General features: G+C 38.8%; 1 protein-coding gene across 4 annotated transcripts in view; it reads left to right on the top strand.

Moving 5' to 3' along the window:
- LOC124223207 (uncharacterized) overlaps positions 1–15,651 on the top strand; it is a 28,803-nt gene extending 13,152 nt beyond the window's left edge. For all 4 annotated transcript variants that reach the window (XM_046634973.2, XM_046634975.2, XM_046634972.2 and 1 more), the window contains 4 exons: positions 7,763–8,002; positions 9,907–10,751; positions 11,357–11,639; positions 13,590–15,651. In XM_046634973.2, coding sequence (XP_046490929.1) covers positions 7,763–8,002; positions 9,907–10,751; positions 11,357–11,639; positions 13,590–13,777 — 1,556 coding nt within the window. In that variant the 3' untranslated portion in view covers positions 13,778–15,651. The remainder of the gene's footprint in view (positions 1–7,762; positions 8,003–9,906; positions 10,752–11,356; positions 11,640–13,589) is intronic.
- The last annotated feature ends 281 nt before the right edge of the window (positions 15,652–15,932 follow it).

Raw genomic sequence — 15,932 nt, 5'->3', positions numbered from 1 at the left:
AGTAAATTCAAATTACTTTTTTTTTTCTTCTGTTTTTCCTACAAGTTTTAGTAAAATCAAAAATTTTCATTGAAAATTTAGGACAAATTGCGCGTAGTAATTTTGATCGCTGCACCGAATTTGTAAATTTTCAAGCTGATTTCGTAAATCGATAAATCTTTTGCGCGGTAGATGTTAAGTAAATTTATAAACATTTTTAACGGTGTGTCTGCAGTTGCGTTTGACGAGGCCTCGGGTTTTCCCATACGCAATATTATGGTGAAAATTAAGTGTGCAGATAGTTAACGAGTTGAGAAGTTTCAGTTGTCTTTTTTTTGCAAGCCTTAGATTTTTCACTTTTTCAAAACTAAACCTCGTTCGTCAAAGTCGGATCGTATTCGATGAAAATTCGTTGAATTTAAACCCTGAGCATGAAATCAGCGTATTTCCAACCTGTCGTAAACCAACATCAAAGTCAACCGAATATTTTCTATCTCGAAACTAAGTATACGATTTATTTTATTCCTCTGAATGGTCAGAGGTAGACAGACGTTGAAAATCGAATTCGGTAGAAAACTATCAACTTTTTAATATCGAGAAAACCTTGCGATTCTACTTTTACTTGAAATCTTTAACATCGTCATGTCGTTGTGTAATTCCGCCGAAATCTTGAGCCCTGATTTCAAGCTATTGGTTAAGTCTCGTTCATTGAAAGTTACTAATTGACGCAATCGTCATCCCTCTTTTAAAAATTCATTCCCCTCAATTGATTTCATGCTGATATCTATTATCATATTACAGGCTCTGACTTACACAAGGCGTCAGAGTGTATACAGAATTGTATATAAACGAAGCAGAGTTGTGATTTCAGCTGTAAATCGTTTGACTAACTCCCGTTGTAGGTAGATATGTGTGTGTGTGTGTGTGTGTGTGTGTATATATGGGGCATTCCACGCCAATTCGACCTGGGTTTTACCCTTGACATCTTAGATTTGGCGCGCAGTTTTTTCTACGATTGTTCCCACTTTGAAAGGTACTCTGTTTTTTTTTCTGTTTTTTTTTTCGACGCAATTTGCATTTTCTACAATTTTTAGAAACGATTTCATTAACGTAACGTAAATTTTTCGCAAGATTTATTTTTCTTCTTGATTTAAAAAAAAATGACTTTCGCTTCTGATTTTTTCAACGTTTTTTCTTTTTTTTTTTTTTTGGAAAAAGCTTGAAAACAGTAAGAAGGGAAAATCGGCCCACTCCGGGTCGAAGCTTGAAAATTTTGATGTCTGACGCAGGATTTTTCAGAATTTTTTCAAATTTTTAATGTTTGGTCGGGCGATAAAATCGTTTCTAAAAATTGTAAAAAATTCAAATAGATTCGAATAAAGGAAGAAAAAAATTATCTAAAACAGAGCACCTTTCAAAGTGAGAAAAATCACATAAAAAACCGCGAACCAAATCTTGAGAGGTCAAGGGTAAAATCCAGGTTGAATTGGCGTGGAATGCCCTATACATGTACCGATAACCGAGCGTACGTGTCAGCCTTTATCTAACACATAATAGGTATAACGTAACTTTCGTTCTAATGACTTTTCCCTCTCCTGTCTTCTTAATTTTCTTTCACTTCGGGGCTAATACAACAATCTTCACATTATTAATCATCGTCGAGTTAATTAAGCGGAGGGACTCGGAGTAGAATATCGCCGAGACCTGCGTGTATGTGGGTTGACTGCTTCTCGTTCACCATTCCTACAGAGTATAAAATATTGATTTACCGCATGCGTAATACCTCCTCCTCCTCCTACGCGCGTTATCGCCACATGTACACAAAAATGATTCCGGTGACGTCTAAATGGGATTCTTCTGTCATTCGTATGCCGTCGGTTGATAAACACACTATCGGCTAACTGTACGCAGACAATGGGCCAACCCAGACTTCCTTCGACCGCTTATTCGTGTGTGTGTGTGTGTGTAAATGATGTACACGCTTGATGCACGTACACGCATCGTTGCTTCTAATTACACCAGAGGTTCCCAACTTGTAATCGGACTCATCGCAACGTCCGCCGAACCACGCCCCGCGAGATTTTTCCCTCGTTTCGTTGAAAAAAAAAAAAAAAAAAAAAAAAAAAAAACGGCGGAATATTTCCACCACCTCCCCCAGAGAGAGGAAAAATTGAAATCATCGATTTTTCATCTCCTCGTAAAACTCGGCCAAGACAGAATGTACAGGTCGACGTATTTAATGGCAAAAGTACGATATCCGTAGCGCCGAAATTTGACGGAGAATTTTGGGTTTTCCGAGTGGAAGTAAACAACAGTTAAATAAGCGAGCATTGTCGTAAGGAGGCCAAACTCGTGACCAAAGAGGAAAAATAAAAACATAATTCGTTCGATTTTTGCGTATTTCTAATCACCGTTAAAAGCGTTTAGGTACATCTTCTCAGGGAAACCTGAACGGTAAATCTTTTATTCTTGAAATTTTCGTTACCTTTGTTGGTAAAAATGTCAAGAATCAATGATGAAAAACTTGCCATCACGGATATCGTAACCGTCCCACAGCTTTTAATGAAAATACAATTGATCAGCTGGATGATTCGTGATTGAGCCAAGGTGACGACAATATCGCCGGTTAAACAAAGCTTTCGAAACAACAGCTCGAGCAGCGGCAAGCAGCAAGCAGCCATTAGCATTTCCTTTTCCGGTGAGAATAAATGATCGGCAAGAAAACAAGAAAAACAAAAAATTAACAAATAAACAACAAACCTAAGACCAATGAGAAGAATTGTCGATTAATTGATGCGCGATGAAACTCCGACTTGAATAAAATTGCACTAAATGCCGTATCTCGGAGAGTGAAAGTAAAAAAACGAGGAACGAGTGCCGTTGCTGCTGTTTGGCTCGAATCTCCCCGAACGCAACCCTTATCTCGAGTGTCCGTCTGTTTTGGGACCGTGTTTTCAAGTTTAACCAAGTCCCACGTTCATTCGCCTACTTCAGACTTATTCACCCTAGATCCTTGCATGACGCACACGCTGTGCCTTGTCTGGTTTTCTAAGACTGCGCGCGTTCCATGGTCTAGACTCTAGACTACACAATGCGCGGTCTAAAGCCCAGGCGCGGTACGTTGTGTTAATGCAGAGATTCGGAGTGATTTGATTTTATTCCCGAGCTTTGAAGCTTGAAACTTCGGCTACTGCTAAGAATTTTTACAGAAATTGTTAATATGTATGGTTTTAATATTTTTATTTTATTTATTTTGTAAAGAATTGTTAATTTTCGGTAAAACATTGCAGTAGCTTGTAGATTTTTTTATACCGAAGAGATACTAATTTTCGTGGCAATCGACAAGTTTTTGACGAGAAACTGCGCTTGTTTATAATTCTGTGCGAAAACGATTTCATTCAAAAAATTCTACGAAATATGCCAATTTTTATCTTATTTTTTTGAACATTTTGCGAAAATTTTGGAAATCATTTTCACCAGGGCTACATTTTCACTTATTATTTCATTTATTTATCACAGGAATCGTTTTCCGATGAGCTTGAGTAGCCATAATTTTTAATTGAAATTCGCATACAGCTGGATACGAATATTCCCCTCAAGAACAGTTTTTAGAAAATCTGCAGGCTTCCTCATTTAATTGTCTTTTCCGCTGAATCGATCTAGCCGAGATTAAATTCCCCTCAGTGGCTCTTCAAGTTCTTTTTCTAAACATATTTCTACGTACAGAGTGAATTCCTAACGACTGCACGGTCCGTCGTCTGCTAAAATTTGCCAGCGTAGAAATGTTGATACTTTTTGGCGGCATTTGTGCTGATTTCGTGAGTGTGAAAATTTTTGAGGTTAGAGACAGTTGGTCACCCTGAAAAACAGTTGCTCACGGATTTTAGCACGCGCGCGTTAAGTTTTAGCAGACGACGGATCGTGCAGTCGCTAGGAATTCACACCGCGTATAAAACTCAACGTCTTTCTGTCCGTATGTTCGCTTACGACCCGAGAACTACCGAACCGATTGTGATTATTTTTTCATCCGTGAATAGCTACAACGTCTGGCCATGTTCTAGGCCATTTTTCGTTAGAACCAGTACAATAGTTTGGGAAATATGACGACGTTTGCAAACCAAGATGACGCACTTGTGCAAACACTGACCAAACGTTTACAGATAGAGGAAAATTGCGTCGAAGAGTTTTCAAGGTCTCGATGAGCTCTGTAATAAAGTGGATGAGAGGATATGGCTGTGTTTAACAGTGATCCTGAAAACTTCCTTGAACTTTTTTTTTTTTTCTTGTCCTTGAAAATGCTGGAAACTGTCTTTGAATTTTTCTCGTACCCAGAAAATGTTCCATTTTAAGCGTCCTTCAATTTGTGACGTATTTTTTACCGGACACCGTGAACAGTCTCGTCGCAGAAAGCTTTTGAAACTGCTTGCCAGCGGGCAGTTAGTGAGGAATAAAAGGTACCGAGACCCGACGACCACTCATTGTCAGTCGTTGCGGCGAGTAATTTCTACGGAATAGCTCGGATTAGACCTGGGAGTCAGGGTTGTTGGGTCAGCTTCGGCCGGGCCCCTCCGCAGAGTTACGTCAAACGAAGCATACGGTCGGGGCCCCGCCACAATGGGCCATGAAACAAACATTCTCTCGAGTTGAGCTCACGACTGGCTGGCAACGGGCATTGCAAGGGGCACGTGTGTCACTGGGCGTAAAACGCCGCCTTGCACAGACACAAGCAAAAATGGGACTCTGATTGTGAGCGTACTTCGTATCCACGTACTTTTATGTACGGGCAAAACGTGCCGTGATCCGCGTTTCCAATTCCCACGTGCTCGGCGGCTGAACGTTGTTTCCAAGGCATACGCGTCGACGGAACGAAAGAAGATGGAAAAATCGAAAATCGTCCCTCCGGGTGCGTAACGGAATGAAAAATAATAAAAAAATAATTTTAAAAAAAACCGGTGGTTAACGAAACTCGAAAGTTTCTCCGGAGCATAATTTCACGACGATAGTGAGCTCCTCTGTTTCTATTGCGAATTGATGAACCGATGGTTCATTACATTCGCGAAGCTCTGCTCGACGTGTGGTTGCAACTACTGGGGCGGGGATGAAGCTCGGAAAGCGATTAATTTCGAATTATTTGCTCGCGAAACTTGAAGTAAAGAAATCAGACTTTGAAGAAACGACAAAGTTTCGAATGGCCGGTAAGCCGACGATTCAAAGGTGCGAAATGCAAGATTCAGAAAGTTCAAGTTACGATTGAACAAAATTACAAAAGATAAAGTTTCGATAGAGTGAAATTTGGGAAATTAATACGTACTAACGCAGCGTAGATTACTCGACGAGTGGGTGGAAAAAATGAGAAAAACTGAAAGTAAAAATGTGGCGAATCGAAAGAAAGATCAATGTGGTGAAATTTCACCAAGCCGTAACTTCAAGTTTCGCGAGCAAATAATTCGGAACTTTTCAAATTCCAAATTTCAACCACGTCCCCCTGATTTTTCTCCCGCAATTTCCATCGCCTCGCGTGCACGCTGTGTATACTTTTCACCAACTCTGGGACTCTGGCTGTGTGAGTTCCCTGAAGCAGCACGAGCGCACAGAGACACGCGACCTACACATTGGGCCCCACTGTATCCATCCATCCATGCCTCAGTGCGTGCCCAGACCGCGTGCAGTGCGTACACCCCATAAGTGAACGCCTCGCTCCTGAGTCGAAATTCTTTTACCGTTTTTAACATGTGAATTTTTCCCGTGTTTAAAAATTATCCAGCGTCAAGAGTGTCGTGTTTACGGCGTATTAATGTATCGGAAGATCGATATATCGTCGCTCGAGCATCGCTCTCAAAGGGATTTTCAAACCGAGCCCACATTCTATTGGCGCTAAACATGCTAGCCATAATTATCGGTTTCGCGTATTTTTATCTCGAAATGCTGCGACTTGAGGTTGAAATGGCGTTAGAACCGGAGGATTATAGATTGTCGAAATTCGTCGTTTAAGAGGTTTTTCTTTCATCCTGTGAAATTAGATAAGATAAATATGTTACGTCCGATTATCCCGCGTTATTTGAAGAAGAGAACGACGCGTGAAATTTAAAGACAAATACTGAAAGTCGTTTAATCGCAACGCGGGAAGATAAGCTCTGGAATAATATCGTTCGACGCGTTAATGTTTCGTAGTTTAAAACATCGAGTATACGGCTTACACGACAATCGGAATGAAGCTACGCAACGGAAACCGGTATACAAATATCACAAGTGCTGACGGATGTATAATCGTTACGTACGTACGCGCATAATTTACAACCGCGGAAATCTGGAGCGTTCTGCAAATTTGCTGATTCACTATCAAGCAGTTCCCGTTTCGTTATGCAGAGTCTCCGACGAGTGGTTGGAACCGAAATTCAAGCCGCGAATTAATCCAGAAGCAGAACTGACCGAGAGTAGAAAGAAAAAACGGCGCAACCCTCTGGGGGCCAAAATCCGGGGCACTGTCATAAACGAAGAGGGATTTTCAAGGGTGCTGCATAATGGGTTGGCTACTATCGGGGTGAAAAACATTCCATTCGTTCCAGGGACGGTGGAATGGCCCGAGGAAGCAGTGAAGATGGAAACGATACTGAATTGTAATTAGGAATAATTACAACAATATAACTGGCGATAAAAATACGCGGACAATTTCGCTGCGTTGTTTATTATCTTCGGGTTCCAAATGCTCCGCAGCTTATCGTCCACGCAATGGAACATTGCTCGAAACGTTCAATCGGACAAATTATATTCGTTGAAGTTGGTAGCGTTGCTTTAACGATGCATGTTCGCGAAAAACGGTTACTTGGATCCTTGGGGTTTTTTTTTTTTTTTTTTTTGACATTCAGATATCAAGTAATAGCAAGAAAGATGTGTTTGTATTTTGAAAAAGTGAACGCTCCTTGAAAGTCGGTCTAGAATTGTACAATAACGGATTTTTCAAATCGTGTTTCGATAAGTCAACGTCGCTAACTTCACCCTACTTAAGTTTAAGCAATGATTTTTTTCGCGATCCATGAGACATTTCCCCTCGTATTTTGCAACGCTTCTTTAACCGCTGGTGTGGAGAATTAATCTATTCCCGGTATTGTGTCGATGCATTTACATATCCCATCGCTAAAACCTCGGACTGAATCCGTGTGCTGCACACCATCAACACTCGTACCAACACGCTTAGAGACAACTTCACGCCTTAGTGATTTTCGCGTGGGAATCATTATGCGCACAGCGCTAGCAGCCATCTTGATTTTTTCGCTTCAGCTTCCTGAGTTGGGTCAATTTTGAAAATTTACGTTTCTTGGCGAACACAAAATAGACCAGTACTTACGAGAATATGAAAGTTTAATTCTTTCACTATTATTAACTAGTTATCATACGTGAAATAAAATTCTAATCCGTTTGTCTAGTTCATCTTTCCTTTCTTTCTTTCTTTTGGACCAAATAACGCTTGATGACACTTTACAATTGTTTCATCCAAGATAAGATGTATAGAATTTAAAATAAAGAAAATTAAAGAACATAATCGGAATTCGCATACTAAATTTTCTATTCATAGCTAAAAAACTGTAATAAATCTACATCTTGTACCAAGAACAATATCTTTTCGGTCCTGGCAAAATGCAATAATATTTTGAAAAGATTGCGTAGTGACAAGAAATGAAATGTTTTCAGGGATGGGATGTATAAAGTGAAACCGAATTTGGATGGGTTTACCGTGAAAATCGGGAATCATCGCGTTTAACGCTAACCTGTAAAAAATTTTCAGACATCAACTTGTGGAACAAGAGCATAAGCCAGCGGTGGCGAAAGCTGAGACGAAGATGCTCGGTTCAGGAGATTCCGGAGCCTCAGGAGTCGCTGATTCAAGGTGGAGGAGCGAGCAGAGGAGTTATCCAGGCGGTGAGATCGACGCCGACGAGCCGGGAAGTCTCGCCAGCCGCGAAGTCCCTGGAGGAAAGGTCCTCGCCGAAGAAAATCCTGCAAACCAGTTCCCTCAGGCTGCCAGGTATACACGATTTATTTTTTTACTTTTACTTTGATTCATGCTGGGTCGCTGAGCGTCCCATATTTATTTATTTATTTTTTTTATTTGTAGCTTTTCATTTATCGAACTACTTTTCTGGTAACAACTGCCGAGATTTTTGGTTCTAAATGTACCCTGGAATATTTCCAAGTATAGAAAAAATATAGGATTTGTTTATTAATTTAATTATTGCAAAAGTAGCGTATGTAACCAAACGATCGAAATTTGTACTTTTCGACGAAAAAAAAGGATTTTCAGCTAATTTACCATGAAAAACCGAACGGCAATTTTTACACAAACTTAATGCACACCAGAAAACTTTACAGAATTTTTAAAAAAATTTTCGTCTCGTTGTTTTTGTTTGTTCGCTATATTGGATCCGCCATTTTGAATTTCCATATTTCGAGTTCAGATTCGTCATCAGTGACCCCAAAAGCTATGTAACAAAAAATGTATGCACGAAAGGGTCGAACGATGCAGTATGCGTTATATCAATTGCGAGTAAATATGCATTGGGGCGTGACTAAGAGCAAGCAATATGGCGCCGAGCGTTGGTTTATGAGCGGATTGTTTTAGGTCAATTGTACGAATACGAAGGTACAAACAGCTTCGTGCAAGCCGTGAGAGTTTGTCTTGCGCACATGGAATCGATACGCTGCAAAAAATACAACGAAACGCCTACTTTAAAATTAAATATGGGACAGTTAGAGTGACGCATTTTTCGCCACCAGATGTCGCGCGGACCTGTTCGGCTCGGAGATTGAACCCCGGCTCTCGACCGAGTGACTAATTGCACGCGCTATCTGTGCAGTGATTACATTGCTGACTGCATAGCAACATTGTGCGGGCAAATACTAGCAATATTTTTTTCTTGATACCGACGATCGGGCTCGTGAGTCAGACGCAAGTTTCCGATGCGGCATATAACAAACAATCGGTGTTTATTCGTTTCAACTGTTGAAAATGACCGAGCCTTTGTTGTGCCAAAATGTGCCCATCGCATATTTGACAAGTTTTCAAATAATTGCTACAAATTTTTGGGCAACATCGATAATGATATGTAGCGAATTTTTTTGAATTAATTTTACTATTTAAATTTCGGATCATGAAGTCGTCTGAGACTCGCAAGTTTAATTTCATGCCAAAAGCATACTGTTATAATAGGTATAATTATTTTGGAAATCGGGAATGTCTTTCTGTACTCCTCAACCACGTCCATTCGATGTTGTTCCCGAATTTTAAACGATAAAAATTCATAATGGCGAAGATGTAGAATATCATGAGTTGAATATTTCAAAACTTTAAACAGTTAGAACTTTTGAATGTTGATGCCTCTGAATAATTAGTCCTGCATAAAGTTTTATCTTCAGAATTTAAACAAATTTCTGCAATTTATCAAATATTTTGTAACCACCACTTTTATTCATTTTGTGAATCAAATTTTCTGGTAGTTTGAACTATTCCGAAATTTTTGTACAAACCTTCGTAACATGTACAATGTCATATTGACTACAATTTGCAGTGCAGCTTTCCGCAATGAAATGGGACCATTCGAAAATTTAAACTATTCAAGAATTCGACCTTTACAAAATTCGACTCTACCGAAATACGACCATATCAAAGTTTAATGTTTCAAAAAGCGACGATTTCAAGATTCGATGATTTGGAAATTGAACCATTCAAAAATGTGATCGATCAAAAAATCCTCCCATTCCAATAGATTCGACGATTCGAAACTTGGAACCATTCCACAATTCGACCGTTCAAAACTTGTAATACCCCGTAGTTTGGAAATTAAAAAAATCCAGCAAACTTGTCAATTCCAATCCTCAGCCTCTCAGAAGTGTTCGAAATAAAATCTGACCACATCTCTTCCCGCTTGGCAGGTACCTCGAAGGGTCTGTCGGACATCCAGCAGGTGCTGCGGAGTAAGTTCAGCAAGATAAACGCCGGTATCCGAAAGCGTAAGGCATTGAGTGTGACGGAGGTCTTCCCAGCGGGGGCGAAGGACGCGGGTTCGAGTTTCTACGTCCCGAGCCCTTTGAGCACCTCGGCGAGCCAGGGATTCCCAGCGGGAAGTTACTCGGACCCGGAAGACGGGCCCATGTCCCTGCCGCCGTATCCCTTCCACGACAACCTCGAGACCCTTGCGGAAACCAGCGTCCCAAATTCGCCGCGTTTCAATGGGCCCCCTCAGGTTTCCCGGAGCTTTGCGGAACTCGACGAGCAACAGAAGAACGTCGCCTTCGGCCGGCCGGCGCGCGGCGCGTTGCACAGAAGCAACTCGGAGCATCGGGGGGAACGTGAGGCCCCCGAGGTGGGGGGCCTGTTTCGGGGTCCCAGGGGGCGCGGGCCCGCCGAAGGGGACTGCGGCCTGGCCCGAAGTCACTCGGAGACGCGGGACAGCCACTCGTACGAGAACGTCAGCTTCCAGCGTGTCTCAAAGTCCAGGAACCACTCGGACTCGACCTACGAGAGCGTTCACATCCCGAGGGTGACGCCCAGGAAGAGGACCACTGAGTTCAAGATCGGGGGCCAGGTCTCGGGGCCCAATCAGGCTAGTCCTTCGTCCGTTTCCGGTTCCGTCGGCGTTCTGACCTCCCTTGACGAGGGACCATCGAGTCTTGGTACCCGCAGGAGTCCTGCTGGAAAGAAAAACGGACGGAGATTGAACAGCCGCAGTGTTGCCAATATTCCAAACTCATCAGGGAACGGCCTCAAGGTTTGGCAGGTGAGATTTTCGTACGGTGATTAATAAGGGTAGGATATGAAAGGAAGAAATTAAACGTTCCGGGATGGAATATCTCTTCTAGGAATGAAGTTTCCGAAACATGACATGACATTACTATTCAATTTTCTTATCGCCTTTATTGTGGTTGATTTTTTTCAGATTTTCATCTTATCGCAAAATATTCAATATTGTCAAAGACACTCACTTTTGGTCGACAATGTATAGCCAATACATTCTTAAAAGCTGACGTGTAGAGAAATTTCAGCATTGGCGCAAAATATGCAACCTGCCTTCGCTGGATTTAAAATTTACTTTACCATAGCTTTCAAAGATCGGTAAATCCGTTTAAACTTGAGTCTATCAGAACCTGTCATCGAAACTTCGATAGAAAAAAAAAAAAAATGAAAATTAATATTTCAGGCAAAAACACACAGCAGGTTTTATTCACCAGGCAATTCCACGCGTCAAACATCTACTATAATCGATTTTAATCAAAGCGAAGAACGGCCCAATGGATAAAAAGCAGAATCGAACGATCACAAATCGTGAAGACTTTGATTTATCGTTACTTTAAGTTTAATTTTCCTTGTAACATTTCTTTCCAGGGTGCTCAGGATACCGACGAGGGTCTAAACTCCGACTCTGAGCTTGAGGACATCGACGAGAGTCTCGAGGGCGAAGAGTCGAGGTTCTGCACTCTACCGAGACCGGGGAAAGGTGGAGTTTCCTTCACGATAATGACTGCCAGGTTCCTGAAGGGCCCCGGTCACAAGGTTCTCGGCTTCAGCATCGTCGGGGGCACTGACAGCCCTCGAGGTAACATGGGGATCTACGTCAAGACGATATTCCGTAACGGACAGGCCTCGGATCTGGGAACCGTGAAGGAAGGTCGGTATCCGATGGATTTTAATCATTTCGACGATGCGATACAGTTTTTTTCTCTTTTTGTTTCCACGCCATGGAAGTGCAATTATACGTCCCTTATGTACACTTGGGGACAATGAATCTGAGACGGCTAATTTTTTCCACTAGATATTTATTTATGTTGGCAACACAGAAAAACCTACAGCGCCATAGTCGGCCGAGCGCGAAACCAATTCAATCTCAATAAATATAACATAACCCATGACTGTCGAATTTAACCTTAGAATACTAGGGATGATGACTTGATCTATACATGCACCCCTGTGGAGGGTGAAAACTACCCCTATGCATTGAATTTTGTAAATCTAATTGTCATTCCGAGATCTCTGTTTGTCATCCAATGAATTCCAAGCATTTTTAGTACACGTTTATTATCAAATTTCTCCGCTAACGAACTGTGTTCACGAAAATACGGTTTTTTGTTTTTTTTTGCACATGTTTATTTATAACAATTATAAACAATTATGGATTCACAAAGAATCCTAATCATTTCAAAGTTCGAGTATTTTTTTTTTCACCCGATATTGCGAAAGAAATCACAAAAAAGCGAATAAAAGCGTTAAGGATTACTATTAAGGAAAACTTGAGAAATACAAGTTTTTATAATGTACAACTCAAGATCTACCCAAATTAAAGCCAATCCAAAATGTCTCCTCGTGATTCGAAGGAAAAAATATTTTGTACCATCGAATTCCAATTGTAAACACTTTGTTATTAACATTGCTGGAAAAATCACACTGCTTTTTTTTTTTTTTTTTTCACCAATTTCCAACTAAAAAACCCAGATATTTAGTTAAATTTTGATGGAAGATATAACTCATTTTAGTCACGAACGAATTCCTTAGAAATCGTACGTGTGTGTGAATACAAATTTCTTTGAACTCGTCAATTGGTGTTAATAAAAAAAACTTACGATTTGTATAATCGTTTATAATATACAGATGATAAAGTTACGATTTAAACAGAAATACATTTCTGGTATCCAAAATATAATTCAATTTATTTGTGGTAAATTCATTCGGGACTAAAACGATTCGTTGTTTACCAGAATCAGGTAAGTAATATTGATTTTTCGCTGAAAAAACGGTTGAACGACTCGATTCTCTTGCAGATTGTCAATAAAACAGTTACAACATTAATTTTTCTGCAAAATCACTTCTCGTTTTATCACGTAAAACTTTTAGTCCCATAACGCAACTCACAGATCAGCTTCAGTAATAAACTTTCAAAATCTTCGTTTCGTAACGTTTTCGATCCGATTGTACGATCCATACACGATCATTAACATATTCCCATGATTTTCATAATTCTAAAAGTCGAATCTGTAGAGTATTCGAAGTATAATAAATACCTCGAAGTGTTTTGAAATTCGTAAAAGTATTTCGAGATCTAGAAATCCGTCGTGCTTGCAGATTTATCGTACGAGCTTATACATATCGATCCGATCGACGAAATCACTCTATTTTCCTACCCTCCACTTGGCGTTGACCACTGAGCTAAAAATAATCAATGCATCGATGAATCGGTTCGAAAAAAATATCGATTTAATCGTTGAAAATTAATCGATGCGTATAAAACCAAAATTTCGTTAAACTTCATTGCCTAGTCTTAATAGCGGAAAAGTATTATTTGTTTTTTTTTTCATAATTTATAGTTTCTTTAAAAAATATTTTTCAATTTCAGGTGAAAAAATTCAATTATCTCTCACCTGTTATATCGAATAGGTATATCTCAGTAAGCAAGACAATTACAATAATCGACAGTTTAATCACGTAAATTGATATTGCGTCGCGTTGCTCGTGGAAGCAACAAAAAAAAAAAAAAAAAAAACAATCAATTGTGAGAAAAAATAATGGATTTAATTGAAAATAATATCAGTAAAAGCTAACAAATTTCAAAAATTCTAATTTCCAGGCGACGAGATACTTTCGATAAACTCGAAGCCTCTCCACGGCATGACGCACGCCGAAGCGATTGCCGAATTCAAATCCGTCAAAGCCGGAGACGTCGTGCTTCACATCGGACGTCGGGTTTCGAGACGTAAACGAGAATCCTTATCCTTGGCACCGGCTACCGGGACCCCATTGCAGGCGGTTAATTAGTAAATAAGATCGAGCGTCGATATCGAATCGGAAAAACGGCCGTCGACAACTGTACAACAGTTAAATACCCAAGCTTAAACGTTGCTATACCTGCATGCATACATATACCATAAATATGTACAACACGTACGACAAGCAATCATATCAAAATTCATTAATCACATATATCATATATATATATATATCTATATAATAAACGTCTCACGTAATCTCAATATACGTACACAGGTACGCGCTATATACGTATATTATAAACAAATACATACCTATGTATAACTATTCGTACTCTAGATATTAATTGTAAGTCAGAGTTCGCTGAGCTTCCCAGTTCGGTCCGACCTCCGACGATTAATTATTACAGGTGGTACGTGCGGTGTATAATTGTGTGAAAGAGAAATATTCCGAAATCAGATTCTTCTCATCGGTTATGCGTATACACGGTATAATATCGATGTGTAGATGTATTATTTATATGCATACGCGGGGGAACGTAGAATATTATCGATGCTGCTATTGTTGTTAAATTATTATTACTATTATTGTTGTTGATATTATTATTATTATTATTATTATTATTATTATTATTATTATCACCGATATACCGATAGGAAATAGAATATCTCAGTTTTTTGAGCAACGAATAACGGTGTATGATGGAACATACTGGGAAGCTGAACAAATTTACCGGGCCGATCGATTTCCGATCTTGAAAAAAAAAAAAAAAAAAATTAACTATTTGAAAGGAAAAAGAAAAAAGAAGAAAAAAAAAAGAAACTAGAAAAAATCTGAAAAAAAAGTCTACGATGGTGAAAAATCTGACGGAAGATGAAGCAATGAAATTTAATCGTTGATATTGTATCATTATTCTCACTGTCGAGACGAAATGGGCGCTCATAGTTTTTTTTTTTTTTTCTTCCAACTAACTAACGATACGAATATCTCTATGCATCTGTACTTCATATATACTTAATCATTGACGGATATGAATTAATAATCACGATCGTATACATATATTTGTATGAAAACGAAAGATACGAATAGTCGGTAAATTTTTGTCCGGATAAAATTGGTAAGGGAACAGAATGTTTTTTTTTCTTTTTTTCTTTTTTAACACACTTTGAAATAGTTACGCAAGAAAAACCTTCCATTTTTTTTTTTTTCTCGGTGCAAAATATCCTAGACGACGAAGGCCTAATTGTTAGTGAACGATTAGTTTTGTATAAGTGAATAATTATGGTTTTGTTATACAATATATATAGTGGTAGGTATAGTATTATATATGTATAAGCATATAAGAGTAATAATATAGTCGCAGTGTACGATGATGATGATGATGATGATGATGATGATGATGATGATGATGATGATCATCAGGAAATCCAAAGTCCAAACTACAATTTAAGAACAAACGAATTATTTTATATTAACCGTTTATAGTTACGTAGATTTAAACGACACAGAGCTCGCCCAAAGATGAAGCCCAAAAATATTTTTACAAAAAAAAAAAAAGAAAAAAAAGGCAAAACACGCAGAAAAAAAAGAATAACAATCACGTTTTTGTAAAGAAACAAAATAAAAAAAACAAAAAACAAAAAACAAAAGTGAATAGAGAAAAAAAGAAGAGAGATAGAGGAAGAATGAAATGTTTAGTAGCTATACAAACGACGTATTGAAAAATATGAGAGAAAGTTTTTATATTTTGTAATAACGACACAACTAATAATCGTAATTAACAAAACGATGATCAAAACAAAACCTCGAAATATATATACGTGTTTATTTTAAGACATATACAATATTCATATACGTAAAAAAAAAAAAAAAAAAAAAGATAGAAACGAAACAACTAAGAGAAAAAATTACTTTAGCATCTAGTCCTGCAAATGTTTCTTCTTCTCCGTCTTTATACTGCTTCTCATTTTCATTGTTGTTTTTCTTCTTCTTTTTCTTCTTCTTCTTCTTCTTCTTCTTCTTCTTCTTCTTCTTCTTCTTCTTCTTCTTCTTCTTCTTCTTCTTCTTCAAATACGCGTATATGGGTATATACAGGTATAGTTTTATCCTATACTTTGAAAATTTTATACATGCCGAGAATTATATTATACGTGAATATGGTATATATAATATATTATAAGAGTTTATATTATATATATATACA

The sequence above is a fragment of the Neodiprion pinetum genome, chromosome 7, assembly GCF_021155775.2.
Source record: "Neodiprion pinetum isolate iyNeoPine1 chromosome 7, iyNeoPine1.2, whole genome shotgun sequence".
In the NCBI taxonomy this organism is placed as follows: domain Eukaryota; kingdom Metazoa; phylum Arthropoda; class Insecta; order Hymenoptera; family Diprionidae; genus Neodiprion; species Neodiprion pinetum.
This window is presented reverse-complemented; position numbering and strand designations above follow the sequence as displayed.